This window comes from Pyxicephalus adspersus, chromosome 11, assembly GCF_032062135.1.
Source record: "Pyxicephalus adspersus chromosome 11, UCB_Pads_2.0, whole genome shotgun sequence".
Classification (NCBI taxonomy): domain Eukaryota; kingdom Metazoa; phylum Chordata; class Amphibia; order Anura; family Pyxicephalidae; genus Pyxicephalus; species Pyxicephalus adspersus.
Genome location: NC_092868.1, coordinates 36549424 through 36569946, shown reverse-complemented (window position 1 = coordinate 36569946; position 20523 = coordinate 36549424). Strand labels below are relative to the sequence as shown.

At 37.1% G+C, this 20523-nt stretch overlaps 1 protein-coding gene across 1 annotated transcript in view; it reads right to left on the bottom strand.

Moving 5' to 3' along the window:
- Positions 1-20523, bottom strand: part of USP28 (ubiquitin specific peptidase 28) — a 52210-nt gene that overhangs the window by 5875 nt on the left and 25812 nt on the right. The window contains exons 11-24 of the mRNA XM_072427228.1: positions 20403-20523; positions 19460-19555; positions 17788-17967; positions 16853-17055; positions 16321-16391; positions 14571-14799; positions 13878-14063; positions 12157-12296; positions 10860-11027; positions 9645-9740; positions 4057-4235; positions 3632-3710; positions 446-525; positions 212-335 (exon numbers count right to left, since the gene is read on the bottom strand). The exon at positions 20403-20523 is cut by the window's right edge and continues 7 nt beyond it. Of these exons, the coding sequence (XP_072283329.1) occupies positions 212-335; positions 446-525; positions 3632-3710; positions 4057-4235; positions 9645-9740; positions 10860-11027; positions 12157-12296; positions 13878-14063; positions 14571-14799; positions 16321-16391; positions 16853-17055; positions 17788-17967; positions 19460-19555; positions 20403-20523 (1952 nt within the window). The remainder of the gene's footprint in view (positions 1-211; positions 336-445; positions 526-3631; positions 3711-4056; positions 4236-9644; positions 9741-10859; positions 11028-12156; positions 12297-13877; positions 14064-14570; positions 14800-16320; positions 16392-16852; positions 17056-17787; positions 17968-19459; positions 19556-20402) is intronic.

The following is a 20523-nucleotide window of genomic DNA, read 5'->3' as shown; positions in this document are numbered from 1 at the left end:
ACTTTCACATAAGCTCTTCTGAGTTATTCAATAACTTTGCTATTGTGATACAAATGCATCAATAAATGTTAATAAATTGCTTTTCTACCACATAGCCAGCCCATAGGTTTCAGAAGTTTTATAAACCATGCTGGTGATCTTATTGAACTTCCTGTGTAGCCAAGCCATTTTGCTACCAGTACACAAAGAATATCCAGAAAAGAATACATACCAGAAGACATTTTCTCCTGTACAGCTCGATGAGTTTCTTGTCTACTCCCCGGTTTGCTCCACCACTTAACAAGACACTGTTACTTTGATAAGCATGTACAAGATATGTGAGGGCTTCCTGACATCTAACAAGAGCAACAAAAAAAAAAAAAAAAGCAAAAAGAATACACTTTGAATCAGTGACAGGAAAGAAATACAACTATTCTTGCATCTTAATAATAAAAAAGCCACTTACTTCCCTTTCTGGTACAGCTCTAGTCCAGTTAAAAGATAGACAGACACCTTACGAAACTGGCTGTAATCTTCATGCCACTTCTATATAGAGGAAGACAGATTTAATTACCTTTCAGATGACACAATGTATTGGGAGCTCAACCTATGTATGCAAAAAGACCACTGTGTATATACAAGCAACTTAATTACATTTATATACCTGTGTATTATACAAAACTGCTAAATCTTTTTTCATTGCTAAATAAACTTGTTCTACTTTTTATCTCATTTGTATCTTTGTGCTACAGAGCTTGTGCAGCCACTTTTTTTTCCTTATAGACAAGCACTCCCGTGTGGCTACATGGTATTTTCACAGATTTTTTGTTGTTGCTGATAACAGTGGGTTCTGCCTCTATAATGCGATTTGAAATGGCCACTTGAAGACTTCCTCCAAATCAGTAAGTGGCTAATGCCCAGCCAAAAAAAAAAAAATTTGCTGAAGTTTTAATAAAAGTAAAACCATTAAAGTTTACATACATTGATAAGCAAAAACCACTGGAAGGGAATATTAGTTATTTTTTTGTGTTACAATGCATCTTTTAGGGGTGAGATATTAGGCAGAAAGTGAACAGTCTAGAACAGGGTTGTCAAACTCTGGCCCAAGGACCAACTTTTGCCCCCCAAAGGAACTTTAAATATGAATTGCAGCTGGCCCGTCGCTGCATTGAGATAGCGCCGCTACTACAATTCCTGGCATCACTCGCGTCTATAGATCAGCGGCCTCTTTGCCTATGCGTGGCCCCTCATTGGACTGTTTTAAAGACTCATAGAACTGTAGTAGCGGTGCTATTTCTCTATTATAGGCTTGTTCCAGATTGATTGTTAAGCAAAACCTCTGTTTCCACATGAAAAGGTTTTATATCTAATGAGAAGGAAAAACGTACTTAATTTTTTCAATAAACTTCAAGTTTGCCCCGTAACTTTGCCTAAGTTTTTTTTTAATTTTGTCTCTCGGTGTATTTGAGTTTGACACCCCTGGTGTAGAAGGTGATTTGTTGGAAGCAAAATGAGCAAGCATAAGGAACTGTGAAAAAGGCCAAAGCATCTCCAAAACCATAGGTCTTGTGCAGTGTTCCTGTTATGCGATGGTTAGTACCTACCTAGTGTGCTCCAAAAAAGGATGGGAGGGTTGCTGGCTACAGTATCAATGGTACTCAAGACTCAATCTGTGTGAAGAGCAAAGGCTAGTCTGTGTAAAGCATAGCTACTGTAGAATAACTGCTAAAGACTTAGCAGCTTGTTGAGTAGCCTGTAGACCACATAGAGTGCCTATGCTTACCCTACTTACTGCCCAAAGTGCCTAAAACAAGCATGTGTGCATCAGAACTGGACCATATAGCAAAAAAAAGGTAGCCTGGACTGATGAAGACCGCAAGCTGACAGCAGCAGTACAATACTCTGGTAATATTCTGCTGGGAAACCTTGGGTCCTGGCATTCATGTAAAGGTTAACAAGAAAACTCAATCAATCATTGTTGCAGATGACACATTTCCCCACATTCCTCCTTAATATCAATTTAATATTTATTTATAGAAAATACACACATAATAAAATTATTCAATGAAACCAAAGATGACATTTAACAAGTTTGGTGGGTAGGCTTTTAAATTCAAGTTTGATGCATTTCCCAGATCTAAGTCCTCTCAGTCCACTTCCTCGGGAACGAATTAAGCCTACAATTATAGATATAGTTTACATAAGTATACCATAATGTAAGTTTTCAATATTATGTTTCCAGTTTGATATTCACTTCTACTTCCACTGTTTTTCCTCCAATATGGCAGACAGACCAAAGGAACCAATCTCTTTCAGATACAAATTCATATAGCGTAGAGTCAGACGGCTAGGGTGAAAAACTCCACAAACTTCAGAGATATATGTATTTCCTAGTGCATATTTCTTTGTATACATTCAAATTTCTTTGTATACATTGTATACATCATATACATTTTGTGAACAAAATACCTGATTTTCAGTTTACACAATGTGAATATCTCTATAGTTCTTATGGTGGTGTTTGTTTTCTCTTCCATGTCCTACTGATATAGTTATCTGACTAATGTATACTGTAACTATATCTGTAAGACATGGAAGGGAAACCACACAGCACAATAAGAACTATAGAGATATTCACATTGTGTCAACTGAAAATCAGGTATTTTTTTTTTTACAGTTTATTCTAGTGGAAATCAATTAACACATTTTGTATACAAAGAAATATGCACTAAGAAATATATTTTTCTGAAGTTTGTGGAGTTTTTCACCCTAGCCCTCTGACTCTACGGTATATGAATTTGCATCTGAAAGAGATTGGTTCCTTTGGTCTGTCTGCCATATTGGAGGAGAAATGGTACATAATTGTAGGCCTAATTTGTTCCTGAGGAAGTGGAGAAAGGCGTCGAACTTGAATTTAAAAGCTTACCCACCAAACAACAGACCAAACTTGTTGAATGTCATCTTTGGTTTTATTGAACAACTTTATTCTGTGTGTATGTTCTATAAATATTAAATTGATATTAATAAGGAGTTGTACAAAAGTAATGCGGTTAAAGTCCCATGATGATTGACCAACCCCAAATGTAAATCCATATATATGTGATTTCAGGGATTTTGTTCTCAAAATATTTTTAAAGTGAGCCTTGGGAAATGCTGGACATAGAGCATGATCCACCACGATCTGCTGCCAACATCCTGGAGCTAAATACCACAGGGCAGAAGTTATGTGGAAGTCCATGCTTCAAATGGGTCAGAGCTGTTTTGGTAGATTGATAGGAACCTACACAATACTACACAGGTTTCAGCTGATCAATTTATACTTTTATGAAACATTTTAATTGTCTATGTATCATATTCTGCAAAGCTTTTGCATAAAGATTGAGTTATACACACACATTTAAAATTCAACATCCTGAAAAGATGTTATGTAAGTCCAAAGAGTATTTCATCTACCTAACTAAAATAACTATTTTCTAATCGAAATTACACAAAATGCTCTACACATCTCATATGGAGTATTTGACCATTGCAGTCAGGTTGCTATAGAATTGGCTGTTCCTTTTCTTGCTCCAAGTTTTACTGCCATGGTTTTACCAGCACACAAAGAATGACAAAAATAAAAATATTAGAAATAGAAATATTTAAACCTAACCTGGTATTGTCTCATATCCATATCATTTGGCCCAATCTCCTTAAGCTTCGCTTGAGCCACCTTCATAATGCTTATGGATCTGAAGGGGTAAACCAAAACAATGCATTGTTAACATTTGTTATTTACGGGCGTGGCTTTTGGCAAATGTAGGTCTTTATGTTACAGGACTTCTACGAAATGTAAAGCACACCATATAGAATCCATCTAGCAATATCTGTGCTAAAAATGTATGGAAGAAGTTCAGAGAAAATGTTCTCATCCTTTATATAGAAAGATGCCTTTCACCCATTCAGAACTCATTCAAGTAGTACCACTTGATTGTGGTAATGGAGATGCATAGCACACAGTGAGCACTGTGAATATATGAAAAGGGTGGGTGTACCTTACAAAAATGGGTGTCATCCAAAAAAAAAAATCATACTCACCGCTCATCATAGCTGAGGTTCTTATCTGCAAACTGTTCCAGCAAAGTCAGTTCAATCACACGTGCTGGGGCCTTATTCTGAAAGAAGTAGACCAGCACATGCTGCAAGCGGGGGTCGTTGGATGGGGAAGGCTGCTCCTCAGCAAGTTTGGAGAGTCTGGAATATTCTTCACGAAATGCCTACAGACAAAACCAAAAATGTTACAAGATCATCCTTATATCATTCAATATGATTGCTATTTCGTTACTGATATCTACTTTATATTTATGGAAGCTTCTGAAGGTAAACATGTTTAGAACAAACATTGGGTCTATGCAAAAAGGGTTAAAAAAAAAAACAAAAACAAACAAAAATACAAAACAAAAACTATGTTAAATAGGGCCAGACATTGTGGGTACTTAGGTCTTTTTATGCTGTCATTTTCTAGGTTTCTATATATTACAACAGAAAAGGGAAAATTAAAATAGCAAGCAGAATAGATTTACATTAAAAGGCCATGATATAGTCCAAGAGTATAGAAATCGGTTGGATCACCAAGCATTGAACAGCATTACTTTATGCAGCCGTTATTTACAATAACTAACCTGAAAGTAGATCCACATTAAGTATGCTCAAGCACTGTATTAAATACCCAATATTTTGTAAAAATACTTTGAGTTCAGACTTGTTCCCCTTTTTTGTGTCCTAATGCTGCTGATCTTCTGCAGCTACCACCCAACTACATGCAAGTGATGGCGCCTTTTGCTTTTGTCAGGACTGGTTTCCCCAGTGGTGACAATAGTGGATCAGATCCATCTAATATGTTGGTACAGTGTGTCTCCATTGGAAGTCCAAGGGATAGTGTTACACAAATAGGGGGGCACAATTGAGAGACAAGGAGACTGCCAAACTTTGTTGAACTTATGGTCAGGACATCAGTTAAGAAATTGAATGAAAGCTAGTAAATATTGACAGGTGAACATCAACATGTTTAAGCTTAATGAGATTTGTGTGATCTGGTAGTATGTGTAAACTCAAAATTAACACAGTATAGAAGTGCTCAGTTTAGTTCTTTAATGGAATTCATCCAATTTATATTCATGGTATTTACAATGAAAATGTTGTGACTGCAATTATAACAGGGGCTTGCGGTGCAATACACAGCACTTAATAATAGTATATTTTTCTATTAAACCCTTTGTTAATATTTAATTATATTTTGATAATATATAATTATCAGCTCGAGGGAAAACAAACCAATGACCATAATATTAATGTGAAAAACCTCAGTAGCATAGGTTACCTTTAGTAAACCCACACATGAAAACTATTACCAAAGTCACTCATACCAGTGACAAATTATTTCATATCTGTACTTTATGTGAAAGTGATACTTGGCCTGCCATCTGAACATCCCTTAGTCAACAGGAGACCCCATCATTTTATACAGGCAGCAGGGGGAAATCAGAGTTTGTATTTGATTCTTTAAACCATTAAACAGTTTTATGATGGATGGAAAGCCAATATGGCCATTAATTACATGTATACATGTTGTTGAATGACATGGCAGCTGCAATTTAGATCACAGAAATTGTATTTGGTTAATCCTATACTATTCTACTAACGAAGGAAAACAAGGGAGGAGACCAAAAAAACAGGGATTATAATTGTTGAATACCTGCAGATTTTATTATCTGAAGTTTGCAGAAATGCCAATTACTACAATTCAATTTACAGTTAGTCCCCGGGTTGCCTCCTAGATACAAACAGGGGCTTCCCTGCTTGTTGTGCAGGATAGAGGCTTGAAGGGGGGAGGGGGCAGTTTGCATGACTTGCAGAAGAAATCTTTTGCTAAATACAGATGAGATTGTGGATGATCTTAAGACTGAGCTCCTTCTGCAGTCTCTTGTAACTCTTTAATGACCAAGACAAACTATGCAGTTTTTTTCATATACCGTATTTTTCGGACCATAAGACGCACTGGACCATAAGACGCACCAGTTTTTTAGAGAAGGGAAATGAAGAAAAAAAAAAAAAAGATTCTGAAACAAATAGTGTCCTAAAATATTTTATGTGCATTAAAAACCAACATCACAGTCATAAACACATGTAATAAACCCTGTAAAGTAAACAGCAGCATTTAGAACCATTATTAACAAAGTCAGCAAAAGACAAAATTACTGTAAAACACAGTAACGAGAGACTTCAGTAATAAAATAGAATAAAGTTGAAGATTTACGGTAAAGGTTCTGCTCGTTTTATGAGAACCCCAAGAACTCCTCATTGCTAGAGTCAGAATCTAGAAAGCTCAGTTCCTCACAGTGCAGTGACGTCATCACGTGTCCCACGCCGCTCACTGATTGGATGACGAGGGACAGCTTTGGGTCCCAGGAAATCTTTGGAGCTTCTTCTGTGAACTCCGTAGGACGCCATCAAGGTGGACCAAACAGCAAGCCTCGTTCATGTCGGGGCATCCGGTACTGGACCAGGACCCCTTTGGATCATGGAATCTGTAAGTATTGAGGCGCTTTCATTGCCCAAACCCCCTCTCTGCTTACCTACCTATAAACGACAGGTAAACAAACAGGGGTTAATGCCCCTTTAATTCTGCTTTTATAACAAAAGACATTAACCTCCTGGGCGTTACACTGAGGTCTGGATTTCTGTACCAAAAGCATTACACTGTTTTTCATGAAATTTTTTTTTTTTACATTTTAGACCTGTAAGTTACAGAAATATGTCCGAACAAGGGTCTAGTAGATATCATGAATTTAAAAAATGTTTGAAACACACAATCATGTAAAAATAAAAATGTACTTTTAATAAAATCCTATCCTTTTTTTTTTGCATAGAAATTTTTGTTTGTATTGTGGGCTTGTAATTCTTAGGATTAACTCCCGGGTATGATAATTATATTTAATATATTAAAATCATAAATTATAATATAATACATAAATATAAATAATAATTTGAAACAATAATGAAATAATAGACAACAATGTAATCTAAAAATAAAATTAAAAATGTACAGTACTTTTATTTTTATGTTGTGTGGTGTTTTTGTACTGTAAAAACCATTTAGAAGCAGATTACATTGTACTCTGCTTTTAAATTTCCCTCCCTGACACACCCCCATACATCACCCGAAAGATGACTCATCCTCCGAGTGATGTGAGGGGGGGGACAGACAAGAGACACAGGCACACGCTGGAAGCTGCAGCTGCTCGTATCTCCGGAGAGATGCATAGCACAATGTAGGATTTCTGCATTGTGCTAGACATCTCACTGCAGATACCAGCAAGCAGAGCTGCGGACACTGGGTGAGTATTTCCTTTCAGTTGTAATCCGATTGTCATACAATGTATGACAATCGGATTGCAATATAACATTTGTTTACATTGTGTTTGTGTTGTGTACGTATATGTGATTTTACTATGTGTGCTGTGAGTGAATCAGGGAACACTCTCAGCATGATTGGCTGACAAAGTCATGTTGGGAGAATGCTCCCAGCATGACTTTGTCAGCCAATCATGCTGAGAGTGGGAGGACGCTGGGAGCAAGATACAGGAGACACAGTCACTCCGGCCGCGCTAAACAGGAGAAAAGGCAGAGGGGGGGCTATACAGGGGGGACGGGACAGCAGCTGGGGAGGATACATTTTGATACATTTGGACCATAAGACGCAGGGACTTCCCCCCCCCACTTCTGGGGGGAAAAAAGTGTGTCTTACGGTCCGAAAAATACGGTAAATATATGCAGCTTGCTCCAGAAGTTAATGAATGTCTAGGCTCCGTAAAGTTTGGTTTTTTTTTACTTTGTTTCCGATTAGCTCACATCTAATGTTCCTACCAATACAATTAAACTAACTGCATGGTTTTGGAATGTAAGAGGAAACTGGAGTACCCAGAGGTAACCCATGCAAACATGGGGAGAACCTGCAAACTCCATGCAGATAGTGCCCTGGGCAAGATTTGAATCTGTGACCTAGTACTGCGAAGAACAGTGTGGTAACCTTAAAGCTCATTTCTATGTACATAGATCAGGAAGTTTCACCTGCAGCATACTTGTTCTTGTATAGCCATTTAGTAATACCAATATGATAGTGTGTCACTAAACATTCAGATCTCAGACAGTTACGAAGAAAAAATATTAACAATTTTAAAATCTTGTGATACCAAGAGCGTGTGCAGCACACCATGCAGGAAAATAGAGAATCAAGCTTTCAAGTGTTTACCTTCAGTAGCTCCTGTTATAGATGGACCAAAATACTAAAAGATTATATATTTTTTTCTAGTAATTTTCAGTATTTTAGTGCATTTTTTTTTTTTTTTTAGTAAATATCTAGATCCACTAGGGTTTTGTTTAAATGTTATTTAGGTGTCCTAAACAAAATGACAAACTTACAAGCCAGCAGAATTAAAAACAAAATACAAATAACAGGAGCCAATACAAAAATGTACCCACACAAATGTAATTTGTTTTTATAGTGAGTCATTTTAACCATTCGTTTGTAATTCAGTATTTTCAAGTTCTTTCAATAAAATGCCTCTCGCTGCTGCATTAATCGAAGGTGTACAGTGAGCAAAAACGGGATCCAAGGAATTCACAGTGTCTCTAGCTTCAAGGTGTAGCTACTTAATTACCAGGACAGAGGAATGAATATGTCTGTTTGAAAACAGATTTTGAGCCTCAAAGTGAAAGCTTCTTTGAGAAAAAAAAAAAAAAAAAAAAAAAAAAAAAAGCTACAGACATCATCTGCTACCTTTTCAGGGCTGAAAACCAATTTACGTCAAGCACGGGATGATTCTGCATGGCACAGCCTAAAATTATCTTGTTGGAACCCAAGCGGCTCTCTGCATATGCATGTGGTGACAAAAATAGATGTTCCACAAGCTCCAAAACAAATTTGCATGTTTTTGCAGATGGAACAATAGTGGCGCTGACAGTGCTTTTCACAGAACAAGAGCAGCTAAAAATTCCAAGCAAATGTAAACGCTCTAAGGTGGCATAAAGCCTACACATGTGCCAGCACACAAAACCAAGCTTTTTCTACCACCCTGTGTATGCTGAAAGGATTACAGACTGGCCCCCTTTGAATGCCTTTGCAAGGCCCAGCTTATGCACTGTCGGAGATAGGCTGTCAGAGGTGGTTTTGAATAGGGAAACATATGCCAAGGGGCTTCAGTGTAACTTCTGTTTAAATGGCACTTTAAAAAAAAAAAGAAAAAAAAAGAAAACAAAATTATACAATAAATGAATTTGAAAATACTGTCAAGATGGCTTTTTTTTGTGAAGTTTTAAGCTGCCATTGCTGAACTCATTCTAATGAATGCAGATTGTCTGGATGTGAAGCGGATCTTTTGATTTTAGCAGTTTCAAACACACACACACACACAATTCAAGCATGCAGATATCTGTGCGATTAGCTGCGTGACAATTATCAGAAAAACTGAGCTGTATAATATTTCTAGGTCAGTGATTCAAAAAGGTATTAATAAAGAAAATCAGAACATCAACCAAATAAAAAAAAAAAAAAAAGTCACAGCAAAATGCAAACCTGACAAGGGATTAGTCTCTGGAGTGTTAGAGTATGAACAACTACAGAATACCTTAACAAGCCCTGCTTCTGGCCCATCGCGATCATAAACCTGGCGAGCTTTAAGTAATGCCAGGATAACACCTTGCATGGCAGGACACAGCATTGTCTAATACAGATGAATGAGAGCAAAACAAAGCCATCAGAATATAAAAATAAAGCTTGACAGGGTCTCACTATTGTTAGCCTTCACAGCATTAAAGTATAACTTGAAGTATGTTTTAAGTCAATAGGAGCCCAAAACGGTTATTCCATTACACAAAAGTGTTTTCCTCCATCTCCCAAGCATTAGAATCACTCATTAGACATTTCATCATTAACTGTAGTCAACAGAAAAAAATGGTAGATACATCATGCATAAAGTCAGAGAAAAAAAAAAAAAAAAAAAACAGTTTGGTCCGGCGGAAGAAGGGGTGTCAAACTCAAATACACAGGGGGCCAAAATTAAAAACTTTGATAAAGTTGCGGGCCAAACCTGAAGTTTATTGAAAAAATTGAGGAAGTTTTTACTTCTCATTAGATATAAAACCTTTTCATATGGAAACAAAGAGGCTTTGCTTAACAATCAATCTGGAACAAGCTTATAATAGAGAAAATAGCACAGTTACTACAATTCCCTGCATCCCCTTGTGCAAAAGTGACTTAGACTTTATTTGTAGTCATATTCTTGAAGGATTACCACTACTGCAAGGTCCTGAATTTTCACAATTCCTGAAAAAGGCACTTTGGTAATGTTTATTTTAAAGCCTGTTAAAAATATCCTTTATATCTTCAGCACTATCCCCTGCAGATTTGAGAGCAAATCCTTTGTGGGTTAAATGGTATCCAGTATTTTTCAACCCTCTGGAACTTATGGCATCACGGACATTCAGACTAGGGGAACATCAGTAGGTCGCCTTGGACTCACAAGAGCATGCTGCAGAAACAGCACTGACCTAATACATTTGCATTATTCAGGAATGTCCATTGGAGGAGAAAAGAAAAAAAACAAAAAGAGCTGCCCGGCAATCAACTATGCAGGACTATATTATAATGCATTGAAGATTTTGGTGGGGGAGGGGGGGGGGGGCTTTAAAAGCAAGGCTAAAGAATAACCTTATTGTACTCTGATCTTATTACTCCCCCCCCCCCCAACAAAGATTTCATGCAGAGACAATTTAAGTGCATAGCCTGAAACTACAACAATGAATGAAGCATTTAGTGTGGTTGAAGCAGTCAAACTCTCTACCTCCTCATCATATCCATCAGCATCAGATCTAACGAGTATCTTCCCCACATTGGGGATCTCCACCTCGGACAGTTGGGAGCTGGGCTGCTGTTCCTTGTCCAATGACTGATCAGGGAGGCTGGATTCAGGCTGACTGACCTCCTCTGGCTTTGGTTGTGATGGCTCAGACTTCAGAAAAGAAAAGTAAGAAAGGACAGGTAGGAAAATAGAAAAGAAACCAGAACAAAGATAAAGAAAGTATGAATCCCTCCCCCCTACTTCTGAACCACAGCTCTCAGCAACTACGTAAGGGCATCACTGCCAAAAATACCACACACCAAATTATTATGGGTAAATAATGGGTAATGGGAATACAAGAACAAGGCAATATAAAAATGTGAAATGAAACTTGGGCTCTCAAACTCCTGCTAGGGAGATTTAATCTTACTTCCTTTTAAATTCTACAGGTGTCGGAAAATTAGGTGAGGGAATATTTCCCTAATGGGACTCAAATCAATAAACATTTTTCATTGTGTTCCCACTGGAGGGGATTCTCTTACTTTTTTGTACAAGGTCAAAGTAAGGGAAACCTCAATTGTCAGTTTTAAAATCTTTCCACTCGATTTGATGTAGAGGGATTTAAACCTAAAAATGTCTGAAATTATGCAATGAATGTACAATGCAAGGAATATCAGAAAACATCAAATAGCTCCATAAAATTAAATGACAGCGTGAATGTTTTAATGTCAATAGGACAGAATGCTGTAAATGTTGAAAGGTTTAAAGCTGAACACCAGGCAATAACCAAAATATCAGGGTACATTCTATATCAGTTTCAATATAATGTTTTAGGATGTATTGAGCAACCATATTTTTAAAGTTTATTAAAAACTTCCTCCCCAATACTTCTTGCTAGTGGGGACTGGTGACAGATACATTTCTTCTCTGTCCAGTGACATATTCTCTACCTCCTCATTGAGTATTTAATATAATTGTTTCTTGCATTATGGTTGTGTGGTTGCCTAAGGGGCAGTGAAGAAAATTTCTTCCAGTCCATGCTGGCACACAGAACTGGAAGAGAGACGTGGATCATGACAGGAGCTGTTGCCCACATTAGCCATTAGGAAGTAACATTTTAGGGGTACCATCTAAACATTAGTTTTGCTCCAGCTTGAACACATTTGCCTCTATGTACATTTTTTTTTTTTTTTTTTTTTTTTTTATAGAAAACAAAGAATGACCTGTATTGGGTTCTCTAAAGGAAAGATTCCAAAAATTGATTACAGAATTGATTAGGTGTGAATATATAATGTTTCACCTCCTTCAGTGCAGCCTCCACACCAATTTGTTCATATGCTTCAGCTGATTTTGTAATAGCAAGAGCAGTCTGTTCTTTGGCAATCAAAGCATGTTCAGAGGATAGAGACCTGGTAGAATCCTCACCAGCCAAGGGGGAACCTGCAATGAATGATCCACACTACATGTCACATACAATAACTTACACATATATCGGTTATAGCTAATATTTATTGCAGTGACAGACTTTGTAATATTGAGATCTTGATTTTTCTTTCCTGTATGCAAATAAAGTATTCTATGTTTAATTTACTAACAGCTTTGCATGAATGGGTTTAAGTAAATATTTGAACTGTGGGCAAGTGCTGCAGTGCACCAATTGTAGGGAATGGAAGCAGTTGGGAAATATATAGAAGCTGGGTGTAGCAGACAGTTTGGTAATGGTTTAGAACACTGATCAAGGGTGAAATGGTGATGGCATCTTTTGAATAAAAACATTTAAATCAATAGATCTAGGGTTTCATTATGCATAGTTTCTGACTAACTTATACAGGGGTGGGTAAGTGCTCAGAGGATAGGAGTCTGAAAATCTGACTACTGAAATATTTTAGCAAATATTGCCTTCTAAGCAAAAAAAAGTTAGGTTAAAAATGAACAACCAGTTTGATCAAAGATGCATATTTACCGCACTTTGCTGACCTTTTCTTAAGGCTTTGTCCAATATAAACACTCACTAGGTGACAAAGCAAAACAGGCAATGTTCACAAGAAACGGATATCTATTAAAAAAAAAGGAAGGTTCTCCATCTTGATTTATTCTTATATTCTATGCCTCGACACAAATAGGTCTTAGAAACATCCCAGAGGTGAAAGGATGTCATTCTATAACAGCACATTTTACATATGATTTGCATTGCTGTCATAATTCCTGATTTCACTTCATGTTTGAATTGCTCTATATCCCTAAAATGAACAATGCACAAACATGTATAGATGTGAACCTAAAACTAAATATTATTTTATTACAAATTCCTCTGACAAAATGAAAGGCATTGCTTTGACACCCACAAAATAAGGACATCTCCAATACAGCAAACAGACTTAAATGCTCAACAATCTGTTAAAAACTTAAAATGCCACAAAATTCCCTTATACTCTATGGCCTTGAGCCACCATATCCCTAGATTAGCTTTTCTCAAGCGTTAAAACATGAGGAACCCCCTGCCTAAGGAGTCCTAGGGAATGCCTGCTACAAATAATGTCCACAGCTCACAGTACATTAGCGTAGTGGTCAGAATAAAGAATGCCTCTAATATGCTGGCAACTATGAAATATGTCACTCTTACAGATAGTTAAACTGACCTGAGAGTTCCAAATTTGTAATTACTGAAGAAACCCCTAACAATCTCTGGAGGAACTCTAGAAACACTTCCCTAGATTGTAAGACACTTACCTAGATTACTTAGATGGTAAGCCTAGCTGATGAGAGGTAGAATTCCAAGGTCTAAAAGACAGCAGGTATCCTTATCACTGAGCAGTTTACAGTGCTGCTGACACATTACATTAAAATGTCATAACTGCAGAATGTCAAATGCTATGAATCTGAGTTTTGCTAATGTTTACTTCTGCTTTCAATGTCTGGCAAGGCAAGATCGCACTATGCACTAGTAAACATGTTTTTTCTAATATACTGAACAAAGCAAAGATGTAACCAAGCAAATGTTTCCTTTAACATTTAAATTACCGTTGCAAGAGGAAGAGACCACCTCTTCTGAGGCTACAATGGGCTCCACCTGGGGCATTTTGCATGAGTTAGTTTCTTCCCATTCGGCCATTTCTTGTTCAAACACTCGGTTGTCCTCTCTGACATACTGCAAAAAACGTTCTGGGACAGCAGCGATTCTATCTTCCAACAGTCCAGTTTCAGAATCTGTGGGGGGAGAAAGATGAGACTCTAAAGGTACACTGTATTTTGTAGCCAAATGTGATACACGCTTACAGTTTAAGAGCAAGGTGAAAGAATTCTGTGTATATTAGAAATCAGCACAAGGAACAATAGTTCGGTGTTAAGTACCATAGCACCAGCATCACAGCTAGGGTGCATTTTCTATAAATTTCTAAAATAAAATTAACAAGTAGACCATAACAGTATATGGAAAAAACACAGAAGTAGTAGGAAAACATGACATTTTTGTAGATTTTTTTGTTTTATATAAAGATACAGTACTGATTAAACCAGTAACATATGAAAAGACTGTCAGTTCTCTGTATATTTGTTTCATAAAAAGTTATTTGTTACTTACAATAAAGACTATGCAGAAAAAAAAAAAAGAATTGCATTGGTCTATATTACTATAGTACAAATAAAGTGGATTGGCTGTCACAATTTGCTATACACACCCCACAATTTCAATGACCTTTACTTCTGATTTCTTACCTGAAATCAAGTATGGTAATTTACTATCTATGTAAATAAGACAATAGGCGCTGGCACTGTTCATTCCTCCAAAGGAGTCCCTTTCCAGCTCATCCCAGGTGGCCTCAGTCACAGAGATATCATTGTACTTTAGCCAGCGTTTTCTGGTATGGCTGAATACATAAGCCCAGTAGTGACCAGAATTAGCCTGGCCCTCATGAACAAGCACTGCATGGAGTCTGTATGGCACCTGAAACGAACAAACAAGTATAAAAAAAATCCATCAACACTTGGCAACATTTCTTATACTATTTAAAAGAACAAACCATGTTTTTTCAGTATGGTACACTATGCAATCAAATTCATTACTGGTCCTAAAAAATAAGTTGTCACTCTTGTCACAATACCGCTTAAAATAACTGAACCAAAGGCCATGTTAAAACTAAATGTGGTGGTGAAGTGGTGCCACTAACAGTTACACAATATCACTTCCTACTTCAACATGCACAAAGTGGCTAAGAATAGAATGAACTGGTTCAGTCAAGTATGGAATTTCAAAGTACCTACCCCGCATGCCCAACACTATTGCGATAACTGCTCAAGATCACTGTATGGTATGAGTGAAAAAAAAACTACAGTACAATATCTCAAAGTTATGGGGCTTTAATCAGGAGGAGACACTGTAGGCAATATCATATGCTACAGTTCTTTGTATCACTAAAGAAAGTTATAGGAGTGGAACTACTATGTCACTACAAAGATTTAATGGCAGAAAAGAAAAGAAAAACTCACTAAAAAACAAAATGTAAATAAAAGTTAAAATTACACCTTTGGAATGTTTCTATTTTTTTTTTTTTTAGTGAACATAAACACCTATATTAATAGAGTGACTCCACTGGTTCAGATTTAGCCATGTACATCAACACATATTCCAGTGTTACGCAGAGTGAATTCTCAGCTGTTGACACAAAGCTGAACTTCATTCACACATTAGCCTGAAGTCGTGCCACCTCCCAAAATTCCATCGTCATTAAAAGTATGCCTTGTTCTATCAGCTGGATCATGACACAGGATATTTAAGCTCCCAGACACCAGATTTTAAAGCTGATGTCAGACTGCACACTCAGATTACTATTTCTAGAACATGCAGCAGGAAATTGTAGATTCAACAATACCAACAACTGTGTGCCTGTAGAGTGATATACAATAAAACAGTGACATACATACCTATTGTCTTCAAACTATTAATAGATATATGGTGGAAAACTATGGATAATGTCAAATGGATAAGGTTTGGGTCAATGATGATAAAAACAGTAAAACAAGGAGACACCTGACTTTCCTATACCAAAAAATATGTATATTACCTATCTGGAACATCCACTAGTATATGGTCAAACACTCCCAAATTTTTTTAAGGAAAAAGGTATTTTAAGTTCTCCTAGGAAGCTCAGTATATTTACATATACTGTATACAATGTGAAGTCTCTCGTTGAAATATTCCTACTTACTGCCTATGGACTTGAATCAAGCTAGGAGAGGGACTTTTGTTTATGCACTAATGAATGCATACAGTACATGTACAGATGTCCAATATGGTCCTTGCAAATAAAAACATTGAACTGAACATGCTTAAAAAAATACACACAGATAAAAATCTGCTGGGCATCTTCAGTATGAGGGTTGAAAAAAAAATAAAATAATAAGTGATAGCTATAAACACCTAAAGGAAAAAGGCCATATAAAAGAACACATGTAAAACAACATTTACCTGCATTAGCTCAGGCACATAGAAGAGGTCATCAGCCACTGTTGCTAATCTGGCAATAGATTCCCTTAAATCTGAAGAAATAAGATGGTGAAAGTTTAGTGTCATTGATCTGTGGACTGTGCTTAGTGTCTATTCTACTGTATCATACGGGGACAGAATTAAGTGTACATAAAAAAGCATTTTTTTCTTTGGCATAATGCAGAGTATATATTCAACCAGGAGAAAATCTGACACAGATATGGTAATTCCAAGTGGCTGGATTGCTGGTTGTTAACAATAAAGACACACACACACACACACACACAAACGTGGGGGAAGGTCCTAAGGGCAGGGTTTTGTAAGTCTGTTCAATGTACCCCCATATGAATCACAACCCACTACACGTGCAATGCAGTCCACATGAAACCCTCTACCCTTCTACATTTTATTCTTTCTATATATATTATACATGTCCCATTATAAAATGTTTAACCTTTTCTTTTTTTCCCAGGTTAATCATATACACAAGCTAACAAATCATGTCCCACCTGACCTTCAATCTCTTGTACCACTTCAGCTCTCCACCTCCGCAAGCATGTTTCCACAGAACGGAGTTCCTCTTTTATAGCAGGGGAGCAGGGAGCTTGACCGCCTATGCAACTTTCATCAATAATTTGAGAGGAAGGTTCCTGCTTTGGTGTAGGAAGATTGGATTCTTTGCTGCCCAAGTGCTCATTGTGCCCATTTGTTAGAACCCTAAAACAGAAACAATCAAGATCACTCCAAAGAATCAGAAAAAATGAAACAGGACATTCATTAGGCTGAATTTAAACAGAAAGGCGAGTGGGTCGTCATTCAACTACAGGAATAAATACTTACCCATCCCTGGCTTGCCCTAGAGGAAGTGCTTAACCCCTAATTTACGGGAGTACTACAGAAATGGATAGAAGAATGGTTTGCATGGACCAGAGATCTTCTAAGCTGGTCAAACAGTGCAATCAAAGAAGAGAGCTAGTCTACCAAAAAAGAAGCAACTCCTGATTAATAATGAACACTGAGGTATTAATAAACGGCCTCTGTACTATGTGCGTACTACAGCTAAAGGATTGGTTTATCATGTATGCTTTGTGGATGGCCCTACATTGAAAAGCCTGGAGAAAAGTTTTCCCAAGAAGCAACCGATCTGTTTGTAATCCTAAAAAGCAGTTTACCTTGTATGACATTGTTCTGCAATACAATTGTGCAGCATGCTTAACAGCTTAGTAAAAAAACAAAAGCCACATTTTTAACACCCTAACTTTAATCTTGGCCTATTAAAAAGCACAGTAAAATAAAAACATAAAACAAACTAGAAACAAATGAAGATAAGGTTTTGTAATCCGCTGCAAATAGCATCAAGTAAATGGCTTTTGGCTGTGCAACGCTCATTTACAAGGTTAGCGAGAACATCTATTTTATAGGTTTGCATCTTACAATAAATGAAATTACCCATTTTCTTGTGGTTGAGTGTTGGAGGAAGTAGAATCAGCTGCTACTGCTGCTGTCTCAGAGCTTTGTTTCAAATCCTCAGTATTGCTTCTTGCAGATTTAGAGAGCGCATACTCCAGCACATATCGAAGCATATCAGGCAGGGGGCAACGGTTGGGGCCACCACCATAATTCATGTACCTGCCCAGTGGAACAGCATGTTAGGATACTTATAGCATTAAAATCTAATTGTTATGCTTTTACATAGTTACGTTGATAACCAGTAAAACTTTATTGACATAGGAGTATAGGAGACATATAGGAGTATATTTAAAAACAAACAATTTGTACTGCAATTTGTTTACCCAATATGCTAGTTTTATCTGTCTGTGCAAACTAGAGATAGGTGAAAATACTCAAACCATTGTATCAAAATTGTCACCCATGTCTACTTAATATCATTACCAGCAGATGTCTGTTTAATTTCTTTCTCAATTTCTCCACTAGGTGGTGAGGTATTCATTTTCATTCAAAATAAATTACACTTGTAATAATGATAATAATTCTCTTATTACCAAATGGGCTTGACTAACTGAAAATGTAATAAAACTGCAAATGTGCACTTACAGACTATTTTTTTTTTTTTTTTGAAACCTCTAGCAACACTTCAAAATTTTTATTCCCTGCTTTGACGTAGTCTGGGATTGAAAACATTGGCCACCTAACAGCAAGCTATTTTTAAGCAATTCATAACAGGTTTATTAAATCACCTTGGTTATCGCACAATGGTTATGCTTCTGCAGGTCTTGAAGAACCTTAGTAAATCAGGCCCCATGTGTCTAGATGGTCACCAATGGCTACATTCTAGTGCAGACAGAGCTATTATTTAGGAGGCCCATGTCTTGTGATGCAGGTCTCCTTGAAATACTAATACTTAAACAAGCTACCTCCGAGGCACAGGATATCAAACAATAAAGGTTCACTTTAATACTGTTCAAGTACACCGACGTACAATTTGTCCATCTCACTTCATAAAACGGGGACCTTCACTGAACATATCATTATGCAAATTGTTTATAGACATACACAAAACATTTATAAACATATCTCATAATGTTACACTGAAGACATCTTGTAACAATAAAAGGTAACTGATTTTAGGTAATCTGATTTTCTGTAATTGGTGGATGCTCATAGACTACATAACTTATCCTATTTTCTTATATTTCTTTTATATTCAGAAGTCCATCTAGAAGATTGCTCAGAGAAGTGGCCTGCATGCAGTGTAGGGACAGAACATTGTAGCACTTTAAAGTGTGCACTGTTAGATTGAAAATCACCTTTATGCCAGTTTGAACAATTTGAAGCAGTAGAAACTCATCCTCAAGCACCCCCCCCCCCCCCCCCCCCCCCACACCCCCATATCTTTGATCCAGTGGAAACAGCCTGCTTTATGGAGATGGGAACCGCCAAATTCATTATTGCTATACAAGCTCCAAAAAGCAGCATCAGAGTTTTCTACTAAATAAAAGGTGCTGGGCTATATTTATTTTTTCAGTGCAGGGAAGGGTAGGGTACAATAATGATCCTTTAAACACGTTTGCATTACCCATGAGATATTTGCAGAATGAAAGCTTTCAATGCACTCTTTAACAGTGTTTAGTGCAGGAAATGGGTATTAACCTTGCTTTACCTTTCCAGTTGCTGATAGAGGTAGTCGATGTGCATATTCAGTTTCACGAGATCCCTTCGCTTCTTTTTAATGAGCTCTTTGTTTTTGTACAAGTACCTGTAAATAAAGGCTCAATTACTTGATGTCCCTAGACTCTCAGTGTAAACTCGTGAAAAAGAAGAACTATCATACCCACTTATAGGAACAGAATAAATTACATATTGAAAGGATACTTAATTTGCTCATTCTGAAGTGTATCAATATAAATAAAAATGGCAAAATGTTTTAAAAGCTGAACTCAAGCTACCTTACAAAAGATTTTTCAGGAACTATTGCTCATTTAAACCAGAGAAATCACAAAGTTTACTACTTTTGCTCAGTCCCATGACAGCCAGCATACTTCCTTGCTTTAGGAATATTAAGGGGTTAAACAAATTTAACTTGTCAGGTGTGATTTAACTAGCATCACATGCAGATGGAATCTCATTCCTTTCCCTAGCAAGTAAAACATTTAAGTTGATACAAAAGTAACCATGTTACTTTGTATCTCTATCAGGTCTAAAGTAGCATTTCAAAGGATATGTTGGCACTGGCTATGAGGTTGTAGTAAGGTTCCTGCTCCCTCATGCCAGTGAACCACTTCAGGTAGCTACATGTAGCTTCTACCAGCAGCAGTCCCATGGCAAATGAATAAGGGTGGCAGTGAGCAGTCTTGTACCGTGCTCACTGCTGCCTGCTGACAAATGCGCGGACACTGGTAAAGAACGAGCGCTGCAGACTATGTGAATGAGCTGCATCTACAGGTGGTGAAGCTTTTAAAAAATAAATTAATGATTTGAATGATAAAACCTGTTCCTTAAAAAATGTAGTTTATAGTAGGAATACCTTACAAGAAAATCTTAGTAGCAGTTACAAAGTGTCTTGTTTGAGTGACCCCTGTAGTAACACATTAAATATGTTTTACCTGTCCATAAAAATAATCTCAGGGAATTCAAGTTTATTATGGATCTTCTCTGGTCGACCCAAAGACGGATTATATTCAAATCGAGAAAGTTCAAAGGTTAGCACCGGGGGAAGTTTTGTAA